This window comes from Dacryopinax primogenitus (assembly GCF_000292625.1).
Source record: "Dacryopinax primogenitus strain DJM-731 SS1 chromosome Unknown DACRYscaffold_4, whole genome shotgun sequence".
In the NCBI taxonomy this organism is placed as follows: domain Eukaryota; kingdom Fungi; phylum Basidiomycota; class Dacrymycetes; order Dacrymycetales; family Dacrymycetaceae; genus Dacryopinax; species Dacryopinax primogenitus.
Window position 1 is genome coordinate 1,577,216 of NW_024467201.1, and position 23,269 is coordinate 1,600,484.

Genomic DNA, 23,269 nt, shown 5'->3' on the forward strand with positions numbered 1-23,269 from the left:
AAGGGTTCAGAAGCAAACAATTGCCGAAGGGACCAGCAAACACGTGCTGGTCATGACAATTGTGTATGATTGAGGATGAAGAAATCCAAATACGAACAAGCAATATATCAATGGCCATGAACAGACAAAGATGCACTGCCAAGGTTCGCATATCATGATGAAGCAAATAAATTTCCAAAGGCATTTCAAGAAGCCAATACAACATCTTATACACACGGAGGAGCATGTACGCCAGTCTCAGTCAGCGACATTGTGCCCGACCCGGACAGAAGGTCGTTATATTGTTCTCCGACATCCTTTCCACAAGAGCAGAGGGAACGGAAGGTCAAGACCAACGTAGACAATATTGGAGGAAGGCAGTCGTTCGCATCGCCAGCGTTTGTCGGGGAACGTGCACGTGGGCTTGAGCGGAGGTGATTCAAGATCGGAAGCTGTAAGCCGAGATGGATGTTATCGCAGAAGCCGCCAAAGTAGAGCTCTGCGTTATTTTCGGCCTATGAGGTGAGGATGAAAGGGTTGTCGAATACAACGGGTGCATGGGGCGTCACACGGAGGCACATGATTAGTTGTCAAGCCCGCCGGTCATCTCCAGGTAAATGACAAGAGATTATGAATATTGATTTATTCTATGCTTATGAATACTAGTATACCGATTTTCGTGAAGTTCCAGTCCGTCATATACATGCTTGGGTATGAAGAAATGCGAAATTAATAGGAGAAAGATAATCCCTCCACTAAGTTCGACATCTCCGCGTTCATCCAATAAACGGCGCACTACTCGCAGCGCTCGCTCCCAAATTCCGGGTTGCAAAGCCCACGGTGTTTGCCTCGTAGTGGAAAGCGATGTAGTACTGATCCAAAAAGGGCACGCCGGTGATCCAGTTCGTTGTATCCCCTGCATCATTTGCCGCCGGTTGACAAAAGCCAGTACCATCGTTCGTCCCGTCCTGTATAAGGCTGAATGTGTAGTTCCGTCCTTCAGTGCCAGCAAAGTTCCATGTCATCTGAGAACCGCAAGGTATGAGGTAGTTGCCTGCGCTGTCCGGTCCTTGCGCTCCGAGAAGGTTCATGAGCACGAGCCAGTCGTCGTGTGGGGAGCCCGAGGAGGTTAGGGTCGCCTGTGTCAAACGTGATGGCAGGATGGGAAAACTGGGCCGTTGCGTTGATCACAGAAGAGGAAGAGGAGGCCTGGACGAATCTCGTGGACGCAGGGTTCGTCCACATGAACTGTGTACCTATCGGGATCCAGTCGACTGCTCCTGTGAACTTCATCGCCATACCCAGATTGATGATTGTGGTGCGATCCTTGTAGAGGTCCTCAGGAAGAAGCTCCACAACTTACCATGGCCATGTTGGCAGTCTCCAGCAGCACAATGACTGGATGGCCATCCACCATGGCCCGCTCGCCGATTGCCATCTCCACCTGGCAGATCAGCTCGATGGCGGCCTCCTTCACTGCCGTCGCCCTCTGGTGTTGCCAATCCCTGGGTCACGTTACGTCATTGGCGCGTTCTTCTGCTGTTTCGGCGCCACAGCAATTGCAGATATTGCATGAATATCCAGCGAAAGATGGCGAGTAAACGCACCTTCTCTTCTCTCCCACCATGGGACAGCTCACTACAGGCACCCCACTCCCATTTTCTCACGTCTTGCGCCTTTCCTCGCGTATACGAGCGAGAGGAATATCCGAGCTTCTCAGTACTTGGAAACTCAACGCAGACAGGAAGGGCGATGTCTGCACGTGGGGGGATGAGGTGCTCTTTATTTGTCTTTGGTAGGAATCCTATCTCATGGGAGAACAGATGGAGACTATGGTATTGAAATTTGATGATTCCCGCAAGAAGGTTGTTCTTGCACTGGGACAGGGGGAAACCATCAGGAAGCTACAAGAGGTGGCTGAGGGCGGGGAAAGAGATGGTTCAAAAGACCCCGTCTGGTGCGCTTGTGAAGATCTGGTGAATGAGCTTTGCTCATGCCGGGTAGGGCGCCGCCGGAGTTCGACCCCGAATATGCGTCATATATGATCGAGTCCTCCCCGGGTGTTCCTTATTCCCCGGATCTGAGTTCTCTGCTATGTGTCGAACGATCCCTCGCTCGACGAAGGGAGATGATCAATTCTCATCTCCCGGAAGGCTGCAGGCTTCTCACGTTATCCAGTTTCCCGAGGCTGGGGGCTGGGGGGGAATGGTCGGACCCGCAGTTCTCCACTGCGTCAGCAACCTCAAAGAGCGGACACGAACGAAGTACTCTGCCTACGGAGGTCGTTAGTGACCATCCAAGGTATTCTGCGGTCGAGAGGGGGATCGAGGGCCGCAAAGGGAGGAGGATTCATGCGAGCATCCCGGTTTACAAGGATGAGAAGACTCCGGAGATCTTGGACGAGCACTCGGCTAGCAGGGGTATGTCTGCCCTTGCGTGTGCCACAGCTGCTAGATCATTGAGGTAGAACCCGGAGCAATCTACATGGACGCTCTAGTCTTTGGTGCCGGATGCTGCTGCCTCCAGGTTACTCTCCAGGCGCCGTCTCTCGCCCACGCAAGGCAGTTGTATGACGCCTTCCTTCCCCTTGCACCAGTCATGCTAGCACTGAGCGCTGCGAGCCCAGCGTTCGCAGGATGGTTGGCAGATGTGGACGCAAGGTGGGACGTTCTTCGGGAAATTGTGGATGACCGGACTGCCGAGGAGGAGGGGCTGGCACCCCTGGAGCAAGGGTACCAGCGGCTCCCCAAAAGCAGATACGACTCTGCTTCGTCCTACCTCGGCTCCGGTCCGTCTAGGGCGTCAGAGGTGGAGAAGTACAATGACGTGCCTCTGCCCTTGAATCAGGAAGCGTATGAGAAGCTAAGGGCCGGTGGTGTGGACGAGTTGATGGCGCAGCATGTCGCGCATCTGATGGTGAGGGATGCGCTGGTGCTAATGGAAGAGCGGGTGGAGGGATTAAAGGAGGAAGAAGGGGAGAATTTGGAGTACTTTGAGGTGCCTTCCCCTCCCCACACCTTCCCACCAAGTTGACCCTCCCCGACTGCAGAACATCCTCTCGACCAACTGGCAGACTGTCCGACTCAAGCCCGCCTCAGCAGACGGCAGCACCGGCTGGCGGCTCGAATTCCGAGCATTAGAAGCCCAGCTCACAGACGGAGAAAACGCAGCTTTGTGCATCTTTTTGGTTCTCCTCGCTCGCGCGGTGTGGGAGTTTGATTTGGAGTGGTACGTCCCTGTTGGGGAGGTGGATTTAGGGATGGGGAGGGCGACGAAGAGGGATGCACTTAGGAAAGAGAGGTTCTCGTGGTGCACGGGAGTGGGGGGTGAGTGGACAGTGGTCGCTCTGGCTAACGACTCAGACTTACAAGGAGCGCAGAAGATACGCGTAAGGGAGACACTTGCGAGCTCATGACAGTGAACGAGATCATCAACGGCAAGGTCTGTCCCGCATTCCCTCACTGTCCCAGCTCACCCTGCATCGAACAGGAAACCACACCCGGTCTGCTCGCCCTCGTGCACAAGTACCTCAGGGCAGTCTCCTGCCCCCAAAGAGTGTAAGACCAGCTCGAGCCTTACCTCGCGCTCGTTGCCCGGCGTGCGGCAGGAGAATGCCCGACGAACGCCAGGTGGATAAGAGAGTTTGTTAGGTCTCATCCGGCTTATGAGGGGGACTCGAGGGTGGGGGAGGAAGTTGCCTGGGCGCTGTTGAGGGAAGTCGACAACCTAGGAACCTCAGGAAATTCTGGCATGGCGGAATAGGAGGAATGGGATAACTAGACGAGGGCGGGCGGCGGGCGGCGCGGGTCGGCGTGGACATTGTAATATTACAGATGAAAGACCAAAGATACACATGAGAACGGATGACTAGCAAGGTGATCAAGTAATGACGGGTAGTAGGGGGGATAGGAATGAGGATGAGGATATGAGCGTGCGGGGTGAGGGGTGGGTGAGGTAGTAGGGTTGGGCATAGATGAGGGGATGAGAGGATGAGTCATATGGACACAATTGAGGGGATGGGGATATGAAACAGATGAATGAATGCACGTGAATGTCCGCATAGCGCAGGCCGGGGAAAAGGAAGGGGCAGGCCGGGGAAGGGAAGAAGAAGGGGGAAGGAGAAGGGAAGGGAAATGGGAAATGGGATCATACCTCCTTAGCCTGACTAAGGACAGCAGCGACCATCTCCTCCTTTACGAAATTCTGGACTTGGGAAGCAGGGATGCGTACCCATCCTCCAGGGGTGGCCGTGTTGACCGACGAAGTCGAAGTCGACGAGGAGGTGGAGGTCGTCGGGGCAGTCGATGCCGCTGAAGCCGGGGTGTCCCTAAGCATGCTCGCTTCGAGCGTTTCTTCCTCTTTCTCGGCGGTAGGAGGGGCAGGGGCAGCCTCCTTCTCCTTCTCCTCCTTGTCCTTGTCCTTCTTAGCACCTTCCTTCTTAGCGTCCTTCCCCTCCTTCCCCTCCTTCTCCCTCCCCTCCTTCCCCTCCTTCTCCCTCCTCTCCCTCTCCTTCCTCTCCAACCTCTCCTCCTCCTCTTCCGCCCTCATCTCCTCCTGCTCTTTGACCAACCTCAACCTCTCCTCCCTCTTCCGCCTCCACCCCTCCTTCTCCTCCCTCTTCCTCTCCTCTTCCTCTTCCTTCAACCTCAACCTCTCTTCCTCCCTCTCCTTCTCCTCTTTTTCCCGCTTGAGCCTCTCTCTAAGTTCGCGCTCAGAGATAACCCACGCCCCTGCTTCTTCGACAGCCTTCACACAGCTCGTCTTGTGCTTCAAGAGGTAGCCCTGGAGAGCAGCGACGCTGAACTCGTCAGCGGGGATCGTATCTGCGAATTTTTTCGCAAGTACGCGCAGTGCGGGCTCGGACATGATTTGTGCCCGTGCGCCAGAGAGCGTTGACGTGGACGTGGACGTCGATGCGGACGCGGACGCGGACATGGACGCCGAAGTGGAAGTGGCAGCCAAACGGTCCGCCCGCTCCGCCTCCAACGCCTCTTCCTCCCTCTCCAACACCTCCACAGCCTCCCTCGGCGCCGAAGGGAAAAAGTTCATAAAAAGGCTCTCCATCTGCCATTTTGTCGCGTTGCGAAACTCGATCCATACGTCCATCCTCCCCGGTCTGGAGAGCGCAGGGTCGAGTCGGGTGATATGATTTGTCGTGGCGAAGAGTAGCCGGCCTTCGGAGGCTGCGACGCCGTCTAGCGAGTTGAGTAGGCCGGAGAGGGAGAGCGTGTTCGTATCTGTGAGACTCTGGCTGTGGCTGTTGAGCGTATGATGGTGCATGTGCGTCGAGGAGTAGGGCATGCTATTCGCGTCCATGAGCAGGGAGGACTGCTGTTGCTGTTGTTGTTGCTGCTGCTGCTCTCGGGGCACACCAGTATCCTTCTTGCTACGCGTCGTGGACCGAGTGAACGCAGCGTCCAGATCTTCTAGAAGGAGGATACACCGTGCAGGTACACGAGCCATCAGGCTTGCCAGAGTGGCGTCGTTCACCCAGCTCGAGCTGAGGGTGATGACGTATATGTCCAAGTCGAGTTCTCCCGCCATAGCGTGGATACTGCTCGTTTTCCCGCTCCCTGGGACGCCCCAGAGCAGGTACCCTCGGCGGTAGGGGATCCCTCTGTCCGCATACCACTTTTCGCTCTCGGGGCGGAGGAAGTCCTTGCAGTCGTTCAGGAGCATGCCCTTTGTTTCTTCCTCTAGGACGATCGAGCTCATCGGACGCTTGTGGCGGGAGTCTGTCCAGCGGAAGGAGCCGTGCGAATCGGCAAAGTAGATCTGGATACGGTGCTCAGAGTCTTGCTCGTATTCTCGCTTGGCTTGCAGGACGAGCGCTTTGAGGATCGTGTTGCTGCGGGCGATGACGGAGATGGAGAGTGTCTCTATCCCGCTGGTGCGGGAGCGGCGGACACGTAGCCAGTGACCTTTGAAGAAGCTGGGCGAGCGTTAGCGAGCCCTCGGCACTAGAGCAAGCCCGCGCGACTCACATGGTATGCGTCGTATCGAGGGTTGGACGAAAAACGACCTTCATACTCGGTTTCCCCGTGGGGTCGTCCTCCTGCCCATTCTCCCCCCAGAGCTCGGCGTCGGCATCAAACTGCGCCGTCTTCCACAGCGCGTGGGAAGAAGAGGAACAAGTGGTAGTTTCGAATTCTCTTGAACGGTGCCAGGAGGGCTGTTTGGCTAGCCAGTGCATGAGCCAGTCGAAGGGAAAGTCTTCTTCTGAGAAATGGGCTGTGAGGAAGAAGGCTGCGAAGGGGGTTAGTCAGGGTAGGGGAGAAGCGGGTAGGAAGCGGGTGACGAATATGGGGTTCTGGGGATCAAGTGGATGGCCCGAGATGGGAAGGGATCAGAAGTGCGCCCGCATGCGCGCAACGTGTTCCCCAAAGCAGTCTAGAGCGAGATAGGAGTAGCAAGAGTAAGATGACATACAGTTAATAAAATGACTCCAAGCTGAGCTAGCCAGTCTCCTGCTCGTCTCCACGGTTCCCCCAATGACAAAAAGCTTTATAGGATCATAGAGTGCCCCAAATCCAGCATACTGATTCTGCTGGTTTATCTGCGGACCCCAGGGGAGGAGTGAGCGTGCGAATCCTGTGATGTCCATGTAGAATGGAGGAGCGTTTGCTGCTGTTGCTGGGGCTTGCACGGAGTGGGAGTGCAGCCTGCGACGACGGGCGTGGAGTGTTATGTTGGGCAGGGGATGGGGGGGGAGGTGAGCACGACGGCGGTGTTGAAGGGGGGAGTGAGGAGGAGTGATGAGGGGGAGTGAAGTGAAGAGAGGACTATAAGGGAAAGGGTTACGCGGCCAGTGAGTGTATATGCTGGCATACACGCAGAGCCCTGAAGGATGATGACGCGCTGAAAGGGAAGGGTGGTCAACCCTCTCTCTTTTCGCTTATCGGCACTATCTCCGTTCAATCCGTTATTCCTTCTGATTCTTACTCTGATTCACACATACAGAGTCACACACAGACGCCCACCTCACTTCATCCTACACAGTCACACATCCCCATCTAACCCTCCCGGTAACAGAATCACAAGTCCCCAATCACTTCCCCCGATTCTCCCTTTAAACTCACGTTTCACTCTTTTCACCCCCGCTTTCATCTCACGCATATACTTGCATATCCCCCACTCCCACTCCCTCTCCCCAAAAGACGCCCATCCTCCCCATATGCCATCACCAGCTCACCCACAGCCCCCTCCTCCTATCAACCGCCCGCAGACGCCCGCCCTTTAGTCGACTCACGTTACTTCCGTTTCCGTTGCTGTTCTAGATCTATTTCTTTTCTATTCTATTCTAGTTGGTTAACGTTTATGACTCGGTTCGGTCACTCAAGAGTCGACATCATCTAGCATGTTCTATACCAGCGTCCAGTCGAGTCGTACATCTCCCATCTACTCCACCAGTTCTAGTCCAGCCCCAGTCACCTCCCCCTTCCCCCTTCACACAGTCTGGGCAACTCCCAGGCACGGCGGCATAGCCTGACATACCAGCAGGGCGGAGTCCCATACACACCCGAGCTGGGCGAGCTGTTCCTTCTACACTGCTTCAAGTCTTTCAGCTAAGCACAATTGCGAATGCAAATGCACAAGCACAAGCACAGTACTACGCACTGGCACGCCGAAGCGACGCACTACGCTACGTAGCGCTCCTACCGACCAACACAGTACAGTCCAACTACTGAATGTCCCATTCAGTCCACATGCATAGCTAGCTTACGAAACCCAATCCCGGGCGCTTATACCCATATCTATAGTTACCCTATGCATACGCTTCTGTTCCCAGCTCCAGCTTCCTACCATCCCTGTGTTACAGTCACGTTAACAGATGACTAGATCCCACAAACCCGAGGTCTTAGCGTAGCGCAGCACCTGACGACAGAGGACGTCACTCTCCCTACTTCGATTTCGATTCGACTACGATCGACTCAGAGGACAAACCCGAGCGTCTATCGTCCGTCCCCCAGCCTAACAGCAGCTTCCTGTTCCCAGTTTACTGCCTTGCGTCGTGCCTGACCTCGTGTCCTCCCCTGCGCATTCCCTGCTTCTCACCTGCGTAGGGTGTTGCAGCGCTAGCGCTAGCCCTCGGTAGCACTCGGTAGGACACTTCCCCCGACTGGATTCGACAGCGTGCATACCCGGAGCGTTGCGGGCAGCACCCACCCCAGCGCTGCTCAGCTCTCTTGAAGTGCATGCACTATACCTTGCAACACTCTTAAGATCACAGGCACAGCTGACGGCAGGTACCACAGCAGGAGCAGGTGCAGGTGCAAGTGCAAGAAGTAGGAGAAGGAAGTAAGAAGTAGGATATATTAGGCTCTTCCCCGCTCTCGCTAGTTCCCAGCAGAGGAGCACGCCTATGCTTGCTGACACGCGTGCCGTGTACTCGCGCGGGAGGCCTGCAGCTGTCTTCCTCTTCCTCCCCTTCCTTTTCCTCTAGATCTGTCTCACCCTGTTGCCTCCTGCCCGCTGCGTATTGCCTGTCGGCCAGCCGACAGCAAGCAGCAACTCACCTGCCGTGCGGGAGAAAGAGGCGTGCCTTCCTCCCCCCGAATAGGGAGGAGAAAAGGTACAAATGCCGCGCTGCGTCCGAGGATGGTCGGAGCCTTGCTGCCCATGACTTGCTGCCTGGCTGTCCTTGGCCGGGAATGTCGTGCGGTCATAGAACTTTAGGGAACCTTTTTGAATTTGTCGAATCCGTGCATCTGTGCATTTGATATCCGCATAAGCATCTGCACCTGCATCTGATAGGATATCCCAAACGGAAAAATGCATCATTACCCTGACAATGCGATGTATAGGAGTACATATGGAAAGAACTGATAAGAAACCCGACCCGAGCGATCCTGTTCCGTTCCGTCACGTTGGCGGAGAATTAACGGCGGATTCCAAGCGAGAATTGTCGAACAAGACCTCGAATTCTGCCGTGCTATCGCCAATGACGCCGAACGCGTCTTGCAGAGTCCTGCCGAGCCGTTCTAGCTCTTGGATGACTCCCTCTTTTGGGCGAGTCAGTGATTGTCACACGCGGGAGGAAAAGCGCACTCACGCATGGAAGACGCGTAGGCGTAGTAGAGGAGATGACGGGAATCTTTCGAGCTGCTTCTCGTGTCGATGGAACGCAGTGCCTCGATCAGTCGCAGACGAGACTGTTCCGCTGGCGGCATGTACGGTGGAAGTGGGGACTTGAGACGGAATGCCGCTGATAATGTCGCAAAGTACAGAATGACATTTCCCACCATTTCCCGCCGTTCCCTCTGTACTGGCATGATAAAGTCCCGATGCACGGCGGCAAACCTGGAAAAAGGATGAGTAAAACCGTTGTCCTGCAGCAGGGTGATCCTTACCACTCTTCGCGCATGGTAACGCATCGCATGCTGTGCAACTTGTCGAGAATTATTTGCAGGCTGGTCAGGATCTGTCGGTACAGCTTGACGGGAAATGGCCCTTTCAGACGCGGCTCGTTCGCGGTATGCGATAGAAGTTGTTGAAGCTCGATCAACTTCATTTGAAGGTGCAATTCCCTAAGCGGATCAACACGTCAGACCACAGGCACTATACTAACACGTACAGATTGTTGAACGCAGGCTCGATACTCTGTACGTATGTCGCATCGTTCATCAGCGGTGCCTGATCAATTGAAGTAGGTTGTGTGACACTCTGTTGCGGAAACAGCAGACGGGGCGGAATCGAGTAGGTGCGAACAAGACGCGTGTACAACCAACCGATCTCTTGACAGAAGCTGGAATTCGTGAGTATTTTGAGGTGGGAACAAAGCAGGGACTACGAACTCGCTCAGAGAGATCCCCAACTGCCGGCGTGCCTCTAACGGCCACCACCACCGACTGACCACAAACGCCCACACGACACCCATGATAACGGAAAGAGATCGCTTGATGGCGATATCTTCCACTCCGATATCCCGGGTTCGCGAATTGTAAGCGTATAGGCAGGTGAGGTTGTACGTAAGGAGGATGAATCGTGCTGACGTGGCGTGCTTGGGTCGCTTGACGACGAGCCAGAAACAGGGGACGGCATACAGCGCGCCTAGGATGGCGAGAAGGATCGGTTCGTTGGGGAATAGGGCATACGTAAGACCCGCGACGAACGCCCCCAAGCTGGATAAACATCAGCGGGGAGTCACACACAATCGACAAACACTCACAGTGTTCCAAGGATTCGCTGGAGACCGAGGGCATTCGTCTACCCAGGCATCAGCATCCTGCACGATCTCACGTCTCTGGCACTCACCGCGCCGATCGTCGGACCCATAACAACAAAGAACGAAATAAGCGCCCACTCTCCCTTATAATCCAAGAAGCCCTGGCGGGTCGATTCGAAAAAGGCAGGGGAAGCGAGTAACATAGCCGCCATACCGGTCTTGAGTGCGTATTTCACGTCTGGCTGCTTCATACGATCGCCCCATGCCCATAAGGTCTGCTTCAGCCTCCAGTACCAGGGAAGTGTCTCTCGAGCAGGTGTTTGCGCAGTGTTGGTGGTATGCGCATGCAGGGAGGGGAACATGTCCTTCTGTGGCTGGAGATCCTTGGACAAGAGTATCGCTACCCCAAATTCAGTCTTTACACTACAAGGTTACGTGGGAGGACGTACACATCCTCTTACGCAGCTTCTTCGAAACTGCAATCTTCTCCTCGCTTGACGTTTCGCTCGAAAAAAACGAACAAGAGCCAAGAATATGCACCATCCTGCCAAGCGTACGACTGCCGAGGATAGTCTCTTGATTCAGGCGCCGTTCGGTATTCCAGATCCTGTTCATAGCTTCGAGTAATAGGTTGGTCTCTTTTGCGAATCTGGCGATATGTCAGAAAGGCACCTGAACGTTGAAGAAAGGCTTACTCCTGCAGAGTAAAGATGAAGCTGCGTATGCCATTCAGAGTGCGCAACGGCAATAGAGACGGGTCACGTACAAGTAAACATTAAAAACCGCCTCGTTCCTTGCACGACTCTCAATCGCCTGCGTAGCACTCAAGTCTGTCCCCCGATACAAATTCAGGACAGTCTGGTTCGACAGGTTCACGAACGTGTCCAACCCGTCCTCGATGTCTTCTGCCATCTGGGTGAAGTCTAATATGACCCCGCCTGCGTCTCGTTCGAAGACTTCGCTGGTGCTGCGAAGTGAGACGCAGCAGGCTTCCTATTGTCACCAGTGAGTATCCAACCGCCAGTCAGTCAAAAAGAAGCAAAACATACGATAAGCGCATTCATAGGCAACGACAACTCCCGCTGAACAGCATCAAACACCGCCAACCCAGCATTATCCTCCACATGTTCCAGCTTCCCGTCCTCCCCGATCTTCCTTGCACGAAGCTCGTTCCGTATCTTGGCACCATCTCTCAAGCCTGTCATATGCTGCGCAAGCCGAGTGAAGCCCTCAATAGCAGCTTCGTAGTCCCCTTCCTGGAGGAGCCTGGGATCGGCCCACTCGGATTTGGCCTCGCCTAGGCCTGCTTTGAGTTTTGTGAAAACGGCTTGGTAGCCGGAGACTGCTTCGGCCAGGTCCTGGTCGTCGGGGAGTTGGTCGTTGCCGGCTAGGAAGGATTCGCCGATAACGCGCAGAAGGGTCGAAAGAGAGACGAGGGATTTTGACATGTTGTTTCTACGGTGTGTCAGTCCGAGTGGTGTAGGAAGCAGAAGAAGCGTACTGTAAGCGAGTCACGGCGCTCTCGGGCCAGAGAAGGAAACAGACGACGTTGGAGATGAGCGTGCCGATGAATATTATGAATAGAACTCGAAGAAGCGTCTCGAGTCCACCTTCCCTTATGACACTGTCGTTCAAATTAAGCATGAAGACGACTTCAATGTAGATCAGCGACTCACACAATGGATAAAGTGACCACCGCCATCGAACAAGCTGCGCATATTTCAGTCAAGGTCCAACAGGGCAGAACGGCGACACCTACCTGGGTTGAAAGACGCCTTGTTCATCCACAGTTTCGCAAACGCAACCACAGACATGACACTCCCAATCCAGAGCAATATGAATACATCGGCTAGCCATTCCCAGCCAGGGAGGACTTCAAATACCCAGAAGTTGCCCATGGCGAGGAGAGAACAGACGGCCGTGAATAGGGATGCGGTGATGCAGAAGATGTCTGCTTCCATCATTGCTCCGACGGTTTTCTACTTCGTGTTAGAGACAGCAAACACTGGTGTTGTGCTCACTTACGGCTGGGTTGTAATAGACGGCGACTGCAGATGATTAGCCCATTACGGTACAATCTAGCATCAAGCCCACTCACTGGTGGCAACCATATGCGCCGACGCAGATGCTCCCAGTGCACTATCCTCCGTTTTCAGGCCCGAGATAAATGCAGACAGTTCCGGTACAAAAGTAAACAGCGAGCCTATAAAGTACGCCAGTACGCATTTGAGGATATCTTTCGTCGGTCGACTGAGGAAATTGAGGGTAATGATATTGTACAGGTATTTGAGTGTGGGGAGCTGGAACCTTTTGGTGGGTTTGGGTTGGGCATCGCCGTTCACTATTGGAAAGTACGGGGCTGAACCCTCTGGGAATTGATTGCTTAGGCGAGTGAAGGGAGTGACTAGTGGCGTATGGACGGTCGACATCGAGTCTGTCATTCAATTAGCGTATATTCCCCAGTGAGAGATGCACGATCACTTACCTGGAGAAGACAGGGGTGATGTCGGCCTTGAGCCACTCAGGAAGACGGTGCTCAATCGCACCGATCTGCTTCTCTCCCTACTCCTCAGGCTCGCATCAAGCAGCACACTACCCGGTGCACTAGTGACCACCCTCTGTGGCCCCTCGCTCTCCCTCAACAGCTCGCCAAAGATCGTCCATTCCTGAACAGGGGGCGCACTCCTCCTCCTATTCTCCCGCAATGACTGAAAGACGTTGAGCGTGCGAGTGCGGCGGAGTGTGCGGGGGACGGAGGATGGGAGGAGGTGCGCAAGATTGTCCGATTGGGAGAGGACGCCGTGCGAGTAGCTGCCACTCCTGGTGTGTGCTTGTCCGGTGTAAGCAGTTGCTCCGGATGATGTAATGGTGCCGGATTGAGCACCAGAGCTCTCGGCCATTCAGCGTCTTCCACTTTTATAGTCGATAATATCAAGAACGTCGAGGACACTGTCCAGGTACTTGAACGACGAAGCAGAAGTTGTCCAAGTCTATGCAGTGGAACGATCTAAGTCTCGCTCAGCAAAGATGAGTACTCCTAACCATTCATCACTCCTCAGTGCATCCGCCACTGCGCGCCAAAAACGCGTCACACTGGAACGTGACTGTCGCGTGATACGGAGGCATTTCATTCCCTAGCTTGTGAGCGTGATCGTCTAGTCCCTGCCCAGCGTGAGGGACGACGAGGATGGTCCGTGCTCCTCCACTCCTTTAGGGTCAGCTCCACCTTACCCTGATATGATAACCTCATCCACGTAGCATGAGAACGTCACTTCTATACAGAACGCAGTCCACCTCGATCACAGGGAGTAAGGGCGCCGCTGTCAGCAAATATTCCTTGTCTACTCTAATCTCACACCCATGACCCTGTACGCGGGTATATGAGACAGCCCAGATCGGGTAAGGGACGATGGGACAGCGTGTACCGGTACATATTTATCCGATTCAGGAAACGTACGCATGCGCGTGCGGAATTCGAAGGGAAGAGGAACATGGAGCACGTACGTTAACGAGAACGGTCGATCGTGTTTGGTGAAAATATTGGGTCAACGATAACCGCCGTTGAATCCCTTTGCTGCGTTTGTCAGCCAAGCATGTGCGTCCAAATACTGAAGAGCCCAAGAATATTCCTCGCTCGGTCCTCGCACGCAGTCGCCGCCGCTTCTGCTTCCAGAACACGACATTCACGTACGTTATCTGCTGTGTTGCCGGGGTGCACTGCAGTATCCGACCGAATGCAGCGTTATCCTTGAAACGTTCTCAAACGTCGTCTCACCACTCGGTAGCGCTGTTCTAGACATGGACGACCGCGTGCCACCTTCATCCAAAGGTTGGACCCTCTGGCCACTTTCGAGGCCACTCCAACTGGGTATCATGGACGTCGCGCAAATTATTGTCAAACCAAATCCATCATTTTATATGCACTAAACTGCAGACTAAAACGAGCCCAGGATCATAGATTATCGTACAAGTATTAGTGATCATTTTGTAGCCAGACGCCGAACCGAGCCCGTAATTCCCTATGGCCGTTGTGCGCTGAGAGATCATTAGGAGAGGTGTAGGGGGTGCAAACTGCATTGAGCAGCCATGGGGATAAAGTGATAGGAAGAGCGACACCAACGCCAACCGCGGCTACGGCGACCGACCACATCCTGAGACCGAGGACCAGCACGACTCCGCTCAAACCGTGTAGCGGAAGCCAGGGGAAAGGTCGGCATCGGAGGTGTCGACGGGGGCGTTGCGGTCAACCTCGCCGTGGAGGCGGTCCCTGCGTGCGTTCTCGTACCGGAAGTATGCGGTCATGCCAGCCGCAACCAGGCAAGTGGCAAATGAGAAGCCGCAAGAGAGACCGAAGCCCTTGAAGTAGCGAGGAGCGTCTGCGGTGGGGAAGATGTTGGAACCGCAGATGGAGCCGCACTGGCCAATGGACTGGAAGATCGGAATACCGGCGGCCCTCTTAGATTCTGAGCCCATGTTGTACGGGAACCATGCAATGGCGAGGCCGATGACGGTGTAGGTGGATGAGGTGATGAGGAAAGTGGCAAAGTAGCGGACACCGACGGAGGTGGAGACGATCAGCAGGAGGTAGCCGATGGCACCCCAGAGGGAGGCGAACACCATGGGGATACCGCGGGACTGGTAGTGGTCGGAGACAAAGTTAGTGATGATGAGGAGGACGGCACCAACAGCATAGGGCGGGACGGTGAGGAGCTGGGCCTGGGCAGCGGTAAAGCCGAGCTGAGCAATGACGGTGGGCAGGAAAGCACCGAGGGCCGCAGCAGCGGTGTTGACGCCGAAATACACGAAGCCGTAGACGTAGATCTTCCAGTCCTTGAAGGCGGCCTTGACGTGGGCCTTGTTTAGGGTGCCCTCCTCTTCCTTCTTGCCACCACGGCTCATGCGGGTGATGGCCAGGACACGCTCCTCCTCAGTAAGGTACTTGGTGGTCTCCGGGCGGTCGGGGAGGATCCAGATGGAGGCGATACCGAAGCAGATGGCGGGGATACCCTCGATGATGAAGAGCAGCTTCCAGAGCTGGACCGAGGAGACGATGTGCTGGACACCGAAGGCGATCAAACCACCGAAAGCACCAGCGATGGAGGCGCAAGCGAACCAAATTCCAAGGCGCTTGCCAATCTCTTTACGAGTGTAGAAGAACGCTGCGAGAATTTATCAATAAACGTAATCCAGATAGAGGACTATGACGCACTGAAGTAGAGGGACATGTTCGGCGAGAACATCGACTCGAACACACCAACACCGAAACGTGCAACAAAGAGACCAGCAAAGTTGAAAGACGTGGCCTGGAGTGTGCAGCACACACCCCAGCCGGTTGCGGCAATACCGAGCCAGTAATTCTGGGGGAAGTATTTGCCGAGGATCGTGCCTGGATACTGGAAAATGATGTATGCAAAGTAAAAGGCCGAATTGATCCAGGCGTAGAGCTGACCGGTGGGATCGCCGCCGAGGTTGTCCTGAGTAAGGCCCATGAGACGAGCGTTACCCAAGTTCGTGCGGTCGAGGTAGCCGAGCAGGTAGATAATCATGAGCAAAGGGAGAAGAATCTTGTCCCACTTGCGAACGAGGGCGCGCTCGGCGACTTCATCAATGACGATTGTGCCTGGAGCGTGGTAGCCAGCGGCCTTGTCGCCTGTCTCTTCGAGGACGACGTCGGAGCCCTTCTCGTCGATGTCGGGGATGGAAGACTTCTCTACAGTAGCCATTGTTGTAATAGGCTTGTTGTATGGGAATGGGTCGTGTCGGTAACAAACAACGGATCCAAAGGGGGTTTAGGGACGAAGACGTGTCAAAAGTCGTCGTTACGGGTTGAGGGGGTGGTGAGAGGACCGGATCGTGTGGCCGGCTGGGGCTTGAGAGAGCAGGGGAGTGAGCAAAGGGTGCACACTATATAGTGTTTGGAGCAGGGGGAGGAGGGGAACAGAAGGCCAGAAGTCAAACGGACCGGTACCGTGCGACGGAGGTTTCTATTCCTGGGAAATGGCGGCCGTGACCCCCCCAAGAAAGACAAAGTCGGATATCATTGGACCAGCCCGATTGAGAGAGAAATGAGAAGCCAGCAAGCACGCAGATACATCCAACCAAGTCGAGGAACCAGATGGAAACGAATGATCGTGAATTTCCCTCCCCTTTCCTCGACCCGTGCCGGTCAATTCGTGCCGAACGGCGACATACTAGGGCTTGCAAGCCTATTCATTAAGCTGTGCAGAATGCCAGGCACGACAGTTAGTCCAGCCGAGATGGTGCCAAGTGTGATACCGCCGGAGATGGACCAACAGGACGCTGCGGGCGGACCGCAACCAACCGAAGAGTGAGAAACTGAATAGGAGAAGCGACCAACGGGGCCCCACGCGGTACAAGGAAAGATATGAGACGGTCGAGAGGGAGACGTAGAAATGTCACCGTGCGCCGGTCCGTTATTGTCCCATTCGGGCCGGCGGGCCAATCAGATGACCTCGAACGCCGACATGCTTCCGCTTGAATCGTCTTACCCATCGATTCCCCTTCAATCCCTCCATCAATAATCAACAATCTAAAGTGCAATACCTCCTCAACCCCGCACCGAAATACGCCTACTCCGGATCGGGTTGAGACAACCTCCCCACTATCCCCAATCTCAAGTGGTAAATCGTGACGTCTTGGCCACACCGTCCCCGCAATCCCCGTGTTTTGCTGTTTCCACTGCGGACCGGTGGGCCCTGCGGAACGCGTTTCCATCAACCACCTCCAACTCAGTCTGGCGCCCGCATGACAGAGCATGCAATCGTATTTTCTACGCAAGTAAGCCAACGGTAAACCAGTTGCCATATCAAGGGACGACGGCGGCGGGAGTGAGTTGTTACGTGGTCAGGTGCAGGTACCCCATCTTCTTTTCTTCCATTCGGTGCCTTTTCCTACCACCCAGATCTCCCACATGGAACTGCACATGAAATGATCCCTAGACCTTAAAAATATTTCTATTGTTCAGCTTCGACGAGAAGCGGAGTATTTATTCCATGTGGTCCCGCCCCGGGAAGATCAAGAGCCATGGAGACCCTTTCAACTGCTTCCGGTCGCCCCTTAGCCCAGAATCGTCTCCGAACCATCGGTACAGTTTCGCTTCCGCGCTTCTCTTTCCCTTGCTGGACCCTTCCTAACTCCCAAATCAGGAAATTATCATCCAGCGCTCCCGTTCCAATTCTTTCCTCAACCCGTTCCCTTCCTCCGTTTGTTTTCGCTTCTTGCTCGATGTCATCATACCTGTCCTGACCGTCTTAGTCAAATCTGCAAGCCCTTGTCTTTAATTCACTTTGTCATTACCGGTCAAGGGTCAGGCACACCAACGTGTTTTTTCCCCTGCTTACTTTTCCGACCCTGCTTCGAATTGTTCCTGGCAAAAAGGCGAGGCGTTAATCTCTCCAGACAGTCCGATCGGAAATCCCTTCTCCGCTATCAACCTCCAGGAAACTGCCATTGCGTGATGTAGTTCATTCGCCCTGCAGGGTCCCTCGGCCACCTGCCAGAAATACAATCCCATGGACAGCGAATGAGTGCCAAGGAACGCAAATGACGCTTATCCTGCTGATATTTCCGGCTGCCGCAGGCAAGAAACCCTAGCTGACGTATTAGCCCCCGTTTGCATCCCACCAGTTTCACGATCCATTCAGGCATAGCCAGTCGTCCAGCTCTGCTAAATGAAAATCGGTTTGCTGTGAGAAAAGATTACAAAAGGCAATAACGGCACAACATACATCTAGGCGCCTCATACCCTCGATTTTTCCCTCTCCGGCTCTCGGCCGCTTACGAGCTCATCGTACGCTGCAGGCAGCCGATCAAAGTAATTACAGTACAACCTTTGCCGATAATGTGCGCTGGCTCCACAACAATGACCTGTGCCTGCACGCCCAGGCGTCGACGCACAATCTCACGCACGAAATCGACCCTTCCTCCGCTCAGTCGGTTTTGACTTGTCGGGTTTGCCGGGTTGCCGAACTGCCCGCTCCTGGCTCCACGAAAAGCGCCTTGGTCAGTCTGAGGGATAAGCTGCCTTGTGTGGAGCGACCCTGTCCACAAGAGGAAAGTCATTAGCCCTGCAGGGCGTTAGGCTCACCAATCATAGCAGGACTAGTCATCACCTGTCTACTCAGCGGAGAGTTTCATTGTCTCGGGAAGCTCTGCGCTCTCCAAAACCTCTTTTCACAACTTCCTCTTTTGGGAAGTACACGTTCAGGTGCGGGTGAGGCCATGAGGAAACCGCATGTTGCGCCTGCCTTCCAAAGATTCTAGTCGGGGGCCCGGATACACGGATGGGTTAACGTGGAGCTGCATTCGGCCCTTACCGCCCCGGCTGGACCGAATGCACCGCATCGTGCCTGCTTGTACCTTCCCGACCCCGTGGAGCTGGCCAGTTATCAGATGCATCCCACGAATTCGGAGCGCTCTTCCGGGTCTATCGAACGTACTACCGCGGCTCTTCTCCGCCGCGTATAGCAGCATCCAGCTTATCTGAGAGCATCTAACGCTTGCGAAATTAGTTTGGATCGTTGTGTATTCAGATAGTTTTATCGAAGTTATGCGAGGCATAGCAACTCTCAATGAATGCAAGAATGAATTGGTTAAGCTTCTTCACTTTCCTTGTACAGCCATCAGTACCCCGCAACGCCAAATTCAGTTCCGAGAAGGTAGGATCATAATTGACTGTCGCCGCCGGGTGCCCCCCACGCCCGCCGATGAATGCGTGGCGCGCATCTCCCGTCCTTGCCCGATGGGTGCGGTGCACGTCGAGCTCAGTCCCTCACGACTTCGGTCTCCCTTCTCACGCTGACGACGTCTCTGCGCAGCGTGCTCGTCGACCGCGAATGCACCAGGTTGCCAGCCTGGATGCTCATTGCCCCGCGTGCAACGGCGTCGCCGTCGACCACGTTGATGCCGTCCGTCCAAGTGATCACTCGGAGGCCAAGCCACTCGGACATAGGCGGGAGGCCCGACTCTTCTGCCACCCAGGAAGGAGTGATGTATCCGCTGTCCCGCTGGCGCGCGGCGGCGCGCAGGTGGAGGATCGTTCGCGACGCCATGGTTGTTATGGTGGCGAGCATGAGGCTGCGACGCGAGTCAGTCATTGATATGTTGGAATCAAGCGGGAATCCAGCACTATATTCCCATAAAGAACAGAGAGGGCTGCAATATTCGGTTAGTATAATATACGCTCAGTTACCGTGAGAACAACGAACCGGCGCAACAATCCATGCAAGAATAGTATACAAACGCACAGCTGTATCAAGCGCCTTAACAACTTCTTCAACTGGGTGAAACAATCCCGCTTACCGACGAGGACGGTGAAATACAGTATACCATCTTGCCACAGCGCGGTGATAATGGGCGTCTGGATGTCTTCCCGCATATGTGTCCAAGTCTTGTATGCGATCATACCAAATATAACGGTCTCGTATATCAACTATCACCCCAAACATAAATTGTAGAATGGGGTTGCCAAGACACAGACACAGACCGGGGTGACCCAGATAACCCACACATATTCTGGGCTGTATCACTGTGAGCAGCTGCTTTAGGATGAAAGACTGGCACCATACCGTTGAGTACAGACACACCGGTTAATCTGCGGAGCATAGTATATATTCCCTATTAAGCACTATGAGCATGTCTTCCGAGTATCAGGTATCAGGTCACAGGATACCTAACAGGATCCAGATGTTGAGGGTCGCACTGATGAGGATCGCTATGAAGTTGGCGGCGCACAGCCCGCCTACGACAACTTGTACCGTCCGTGTTCGGCCGTAGATGGACCAGACACGGAGGAACAGGAGGACTGAACCCGGTTTAGATGAGCAGTGGCACAGACTGGTGTGGGAAACTCATACAAGGCGATATTCCACCCCCAGCAATGAGTTGCCAGGTTGAGACTGCAAAGAAAAGGTTACGACAGCTGCTGGGGGGATGAGTATGTGCTCCCGTCAACACGGGCTAAAACTGACATCTGATTGACTATCAGTTCTGGTCAAGTGTCAGCTGTATGCACGCACGTGATCATTTAACCCAGTCGCATAGCCCGCCATAGCTGCATTTCGCTCAATCAGCGTCTTGAGTTTATGCACTGGACGCACACCAGGTCTGTACGAGCATCACTCCCAGCACTGAGTACCGATTGATGAGAAACAATATTTTGACAAGAGAGAATGACGATTTCCATATGAGCTCGATCTATCGCGGAGTCAATGCCCTGCTGGAGGAGACCAGGAAGAACTTTCCTCTTCGGCGAGAGTGAGCAAGTGATCGTATATGAGTGCTGTCTACCAGCAATATCAGTGTGATGATAACGTGCAGGAGGTATCTTACAGACCATAGCGGCAGCCTCAATGTAACTTGTAGCGAAGGCATTGGCTACGTCAGTCGCATCTAGCACCAGGGCCACCGACATGTCGCGCCAAGGGGAACAGCAAGACGATAGCAAAGGAGTGTGGAGAGATCGGAAATGGGGGCAGAGGCACAGATCCGATCACAATTCGCATGCCAACTCGCTCGTATATGAGCCAAAATTTTAGGGTGGGGTATCAGCCAGCGCTGTAGCATTCTGAGCATGCGCTATGACCTCGGAGTCGCCCTCGGCGGAGAGCGAAACGCGCGAACAACTGAGAGAAATACCAGCTTTGGCGCGTAGCACATGTGGCCGACGGTGGATCAAGCAGACATTCTACGGTCAGGGCGGAGAGAGTGGGGCGCCGACTTGCGACACAATTCCAAGACCGGAGGCATGACCATTCCATGCCTAGGTCAGACATTGTTATGTATGTTGTTGGGACGTAAAAATATTGTCTTCCGATGCGCCTTCTTGATGAATATCCCACGAACAGTCATGACGATCCAGAAGACAGGAGCAAAGGACGATCCAGAACGCATGTGCTTCGTTGGCCAGACGTCCATTTGTTGTTCGGCTCACAGGGCCGTGGACAAGAACCAGTAAGAAAATCGGCGGTCGGGAAGATTTATCGATAACTCTGGAGAAATGGAATAAGAAAATAGAAAAACTTGATTGACCGGTACTTTGCAGCAGCGTATATATGCTCCAGTCCGAGCGTTGGGCACAAAGCAGCTCGAAGAGATAATTGTTTGTGATGTCAAAACAGACGAAAACGGGATCAAAGGTAAACTCCATCCGTTGGGCTTCCAAAGCTCCCGCCTCGTGTTCCGTCCGACGCGCCGCGTTGTCTTCACGCGACTCTCTGGGGGGGAACCCTTCTATCCTTTCCATCTACGCTCGACGGTGTCCCTTTCGTCGTCCTCGTCGTCCGTCCATCTACCACACGTCACCCTCGCATCATTTATATATCGAGTAAACCATCATGAGGGAGGTCATCTCTATCCACGTCGGTCAGGCTGGTGTTCAAATCGGAAACGCGTGCTGGGAGCTGTACACCGAGGAGCACGGACTAACCGTACGCTTTTTTCACATCAATGACGCGCATATATTCATCCTTCTCCCTTTCAAAGCCCGATGGCCGCCTCAAGTCAGACCCGAACCGCAAGCCGGACACCATGGAGGGTTTCTCGACCTTTTTCAGCGAGACGAGTCACGGGAAGTATGTCCCCCGTTCGCTGTTTGTCGACACCGAACCCGGTGTCGTCGACGAGGTGCGCAACGGCAAGTACCGCGCATTGTTCCATCCCGAGAACATGGTTACTGGCAAGGAGGACGCCGCGAACAACTGTATGCCTTCCTGCGCCAATTCACGCGTCTTGAACCTGACTAATCCAATTCTGTAGACGCTCGTGGCCACTACACAATCGGCAAGGAGATTATCGACTTGGTCTTGGACCGGACGCGTCGCCTGACTGAGGCATGCGTTGGTCTCCAGGGCTTCTTTGTCTTCCATTCGTTCGGCGGTGGTACCGGCTCTGGTCTTGGTGCCCTTCTCCTGGAGCGCCTCGCCACGGACTACGGCAAGAAGTCCAAGCTCGAGTTCTCCGTCTACCCGTCGCCATCCTTGGCCACCGCTGTCGTCGAGCCGTATAACTCTGTTCTCACCACCCACAGCACCCTCGAGCACTCCGATTGCTCGTTCATGGTCGACAACCAGGCACTTTATGACATCTGCCGTCGCAGCTTGTCCATCCCTGCCCCGGGTTACACCAACCTCAACAGGCTGATCGCCCAGGTTGTTTCTTCCGTTACGGCCTCGCTCCGATTCAGCGGCTCGCTCAACGTTGATTTGAACGAATTCCAGACCAACCTCGTCCCCTTCCCTCGTATCCACTTCCCGCTCGCGTCCTACGCGCCTCTTATTAGCGCTGACAAGGCTGGTCACGAACGCAATAGCGTGAGCGAGCTCACGTTCGCCTGCTTCGAGCCCCAGAACCAGATGGTTAAGTGCGACCCCAAGGACGGCAAGTTCATGGCCTGCTGCCTGCTGTACCGCGGTGATGTGACTCCTAAGGATGTTACCAATGCCATCAGCACGATCAAGACAAAGCGCACGGTGCAGTTCGTCGACTGGTGCCCCACGGCCTTCAAGCTTGGTATTTGCGATGAGCCGCCCATTGTTGTCCCCGACGGTGACCTCGCCAGGGTGCCTCGCGCACTTACCATGCTCAGCAACACAACGGCGATCTCGGCGGCTTGGAGCAGCCTCGACCACAAGTTCGACCTGCTGTACTCCAAGCGTGCCTTCGTTCACTGGTATGTCGGTGAGGGTATGGAGGAGGGAGAGTTCGCCGAGGCCCGTGAAGATCTCGCAGCGCTCGAGAAGGACTACGAGGAGGTCGCACGCGATACCGAGGAGGCCGGCGAAGAGGAAGCCGAGTACTGATCGGTGCCAAAGCCAAACTGTTCACGTTTCATTGGGACATTGGTACTGGTCGCGCTCCTGGTCTCTCCTATTCCTTGCCCTTGCGAAAGAAGCTCCTTTCAGAATGTTCTGCTGTAATTTCTCGTCTCTCGCCTTTATCCGCTTATTCCTGCCGATACACCCACGTCCTGGATTAGTAGCCTTGTATGATGCCGCCAGGCGGGAGAAATACGGTAATACTAGTTTTCTAGCCCGGTTAGGAAATAGATCTACGTATGAAAGGCTCTTCTTTCCGTATTTCCGATATCTTCTCGTCCGATTTAGAAAG

General features: G+C 54.5%; 7 protein-coding genes across 7 annotated transcripts; 2 read left to right on the forward strand and 5 right to left on the reverse strand.

Annotated features, from left to right (window-relative positions):
- Nucleotides 1–755: 755 nt before the first annotated feature.
- DACRYDRAFT_105564 (uncharacterized protein) lies at nt 756–1,417 on the reverse strand (the record flags this gene model as incomplete). Its single annotated transcript, XM_040768108.1, has 3 exons — nt 756–1,118; nt 1,171–1,305; nt 1,343–1,417. 3 exons carry the CDS (start codon nt 1,415–1,417, stop codon nt 756–758), a joined length of 573 nt encoding a protein of 190 aa, XP_040631401.1.
- Nucleotides 1,418–1,790: 373 nt separating this feature from the next.
- DACRYDRAFT_105565 (GCS-domain-containing protein) lies at nt 1,791–3,540 on the forward strand (the record flags this gene model as incomplete). The annotated part of the gene is made up of 6 exons (XM_040768109.1): nt 1,791–1,936; nt 1,984–2,399; nt 2,447–2,976; nt 3,029–3,305; nt 3,359–3,420; nt 3,469–3,540. The coding sequence occupies 6 exons, from the start codon at nt 1,791–1,793 to the stop codon at nt 3,538–3,540; spliced, it is 1,503 nt and encodes a 500-aa protein (XP_040631402.1).
- Nucleotides 3,541–3,794: 254 nt separating this feature from the next.
- Nucleotides 3,795–6,583, reverse strand: DACRYDRAFT_114816 (P-loop containing nucleoside triphosphate hydrolase protein; the record flags this gene model as incomplete). Its single annotated transcript, XM_040769883.1, has 3 exons — nt 3,795–5,911; nt 5,964–6,225; nt 6,409–6,583. 3 exons carry the CDS (start codon nt 6,581–6,583, stop codon nt 4,126–4,128), a joined length of 2,223 nt encoding a protein of 740 aa, XP_040631403.1. The 3' UTR covers nt 3,795–4,125.
- A 2,258-nt stretch (nt 6,584–8,841) lies between these two features.
- Nucleotides 8,842–12,885, reverse strand: DACRYDRAFT_76995 (uncharacterized protein; the record flags this gene model as incomplete). The annotated part of the gene is made up of 17 exons (XM_040776241.1): nt 12,630–12,885; nt 12,243–12,578; nt 12,170–12,192; nt 11,904–12,123; nt 11,821–11,854; nt 11,646–11,768; nt 11,194–11,599; nt 10,911–11,137; nt 10,840–10,860; nt 10,594–10,793; nt 10,234–10,544; nt 10,148–10,185; nt 9,774–10,100; nt 9,554–9,724; nt 9,330–9,506; nt 9,032–9,279; nt 8,842–8,981 (listed from the first exon to the last, which is right to left on the reverse strand). The coding sequence occupies exons 2-17, from the start codon at nt 12,571–12,573 to the stop codon at nt 8,842–8,844; spliced, it is 2,997 nt and encodes a 998-aa protein (XP_040631404.1). The 5' UTR covers nt 12,574–12,578; nt 12,630–12,885.
- Nucleotides 12,886–14,323: 1,438 nt separating this feature from the next.
- Nucleotides 14,324–15,633, reverse strand: DACRYDRAFT_48590 (MFS general substrate transporter; the record flags this gene model as incomplete). The annotated part of the gene is made up of 2 exons (XM_040774852.1): nt 14,324–15,303; nt 15,354–15,633. 2 exons carry the CDS (start codon nt 15,631–15,633, stop codon nt 14,324–14,326), a joined length of 1,260 nt encoding a protein of 419 aa, XP_040631405.1.
- A 3,041-nt stretch (nt 15,634–18,674) lies between these two features.
- DACRYDRAFT_21024 (uncharacterized protein) lies at nt 18,675–20,628 on the reverse strand. The gene is made up of 12 exons (XM_040772192.1): nt 20,499–20,628; nt 20,407–20,448; nt 20,263–20,359; nt 20,180–20,216; nt 20,020–20,084; nt 19,836–19,967; nt 19,732–19,780; nt 19,650–19,683; nt 19,466–19,595; nt 19,372–19,412; nt 19,293–19,318; nt 18,675–19,240 (listed from the first exon to the last, which is right to left on the reverse strand). The coding sequence occupies exons 1-12, from the start codon at nt 20,574–20,576 to the stop codon at nt 18,928–18,930; spliced, it is 1,044 nt and encodes a 347-aa protein (XP_040631406.1). The 5' UTR covers nt 20,577–20,628; the 3' UTR covers nt 18,675–18,927.
- Nucleotides 20,629–21,419: 791 nt separating this feature from the next.
- Nucleotides 21,420–23,225, forward strand: DACRYDRAFT_77001 (tubulin nucleotide-binding domain-like protein). The gene is made up of 3 exons (XM_040776242.1): nt 21,420–21,591; nt 21,647–21,863; nt 21,920–23,225. The coding sequence occupies exons 1-3, from the start codon at nt 21,499–21,501 to the stop codon at nt 22,960–22,962; spliced, it is 1,353 nt and encodes a 450-aa protein (XP_040631407.1). The 5' UTR covers nt 21,420–21,498; the 3' UTR covers nt 22,963–23,225.
- Nucleotides 23,226–23,269: the final 44 nt, after the last annotated feature.

Coding starts and splice junctions, on each gene's coding strand:
- DACRYDRAFT_21024 (XM_040772192.1), bottom strand. CDS start 20,576: ATGTCGGTGGCCCTGGTGCTAGATGCGACTGACGTAGCCAATGCCTTC. Junction 19,413..19,465: donor GTATTTCACCGTCCTCGTCG/GTAAGCGGGATT, acceptor CGCTTGATACAG/CTGTGCGTTTGTATACTATT. Junction 19,241..19,292: donor CTGTTCTTTATGGGAATATA/GTGCTGGATTCC, acceptor CTCGCGTCGCAG/CCTCATGCTCGCCACCATAA.
- DACRYDRAFT_77001 (XM_040776242.1), top strand. CDS start 21,499: ATGAGGGAGGTCATCTCTATCCACGTCGGTCAGGCTGGTGTTCAAATC. Junction 21,592..21,646: donor CCGAGGAGCACGGACTAACC/GTACGCTTTTTT, acceptor TCCCTTTCAAAG/CCCGATGGCCGCCTCAAGTC. Junction 21,864..21,919: donor GGAGGACGCCGCGAACAACT/GTATGCCTTCCT, acceptor CCAATTCTGTAG/ACGCTCGTGGCCACTACACA.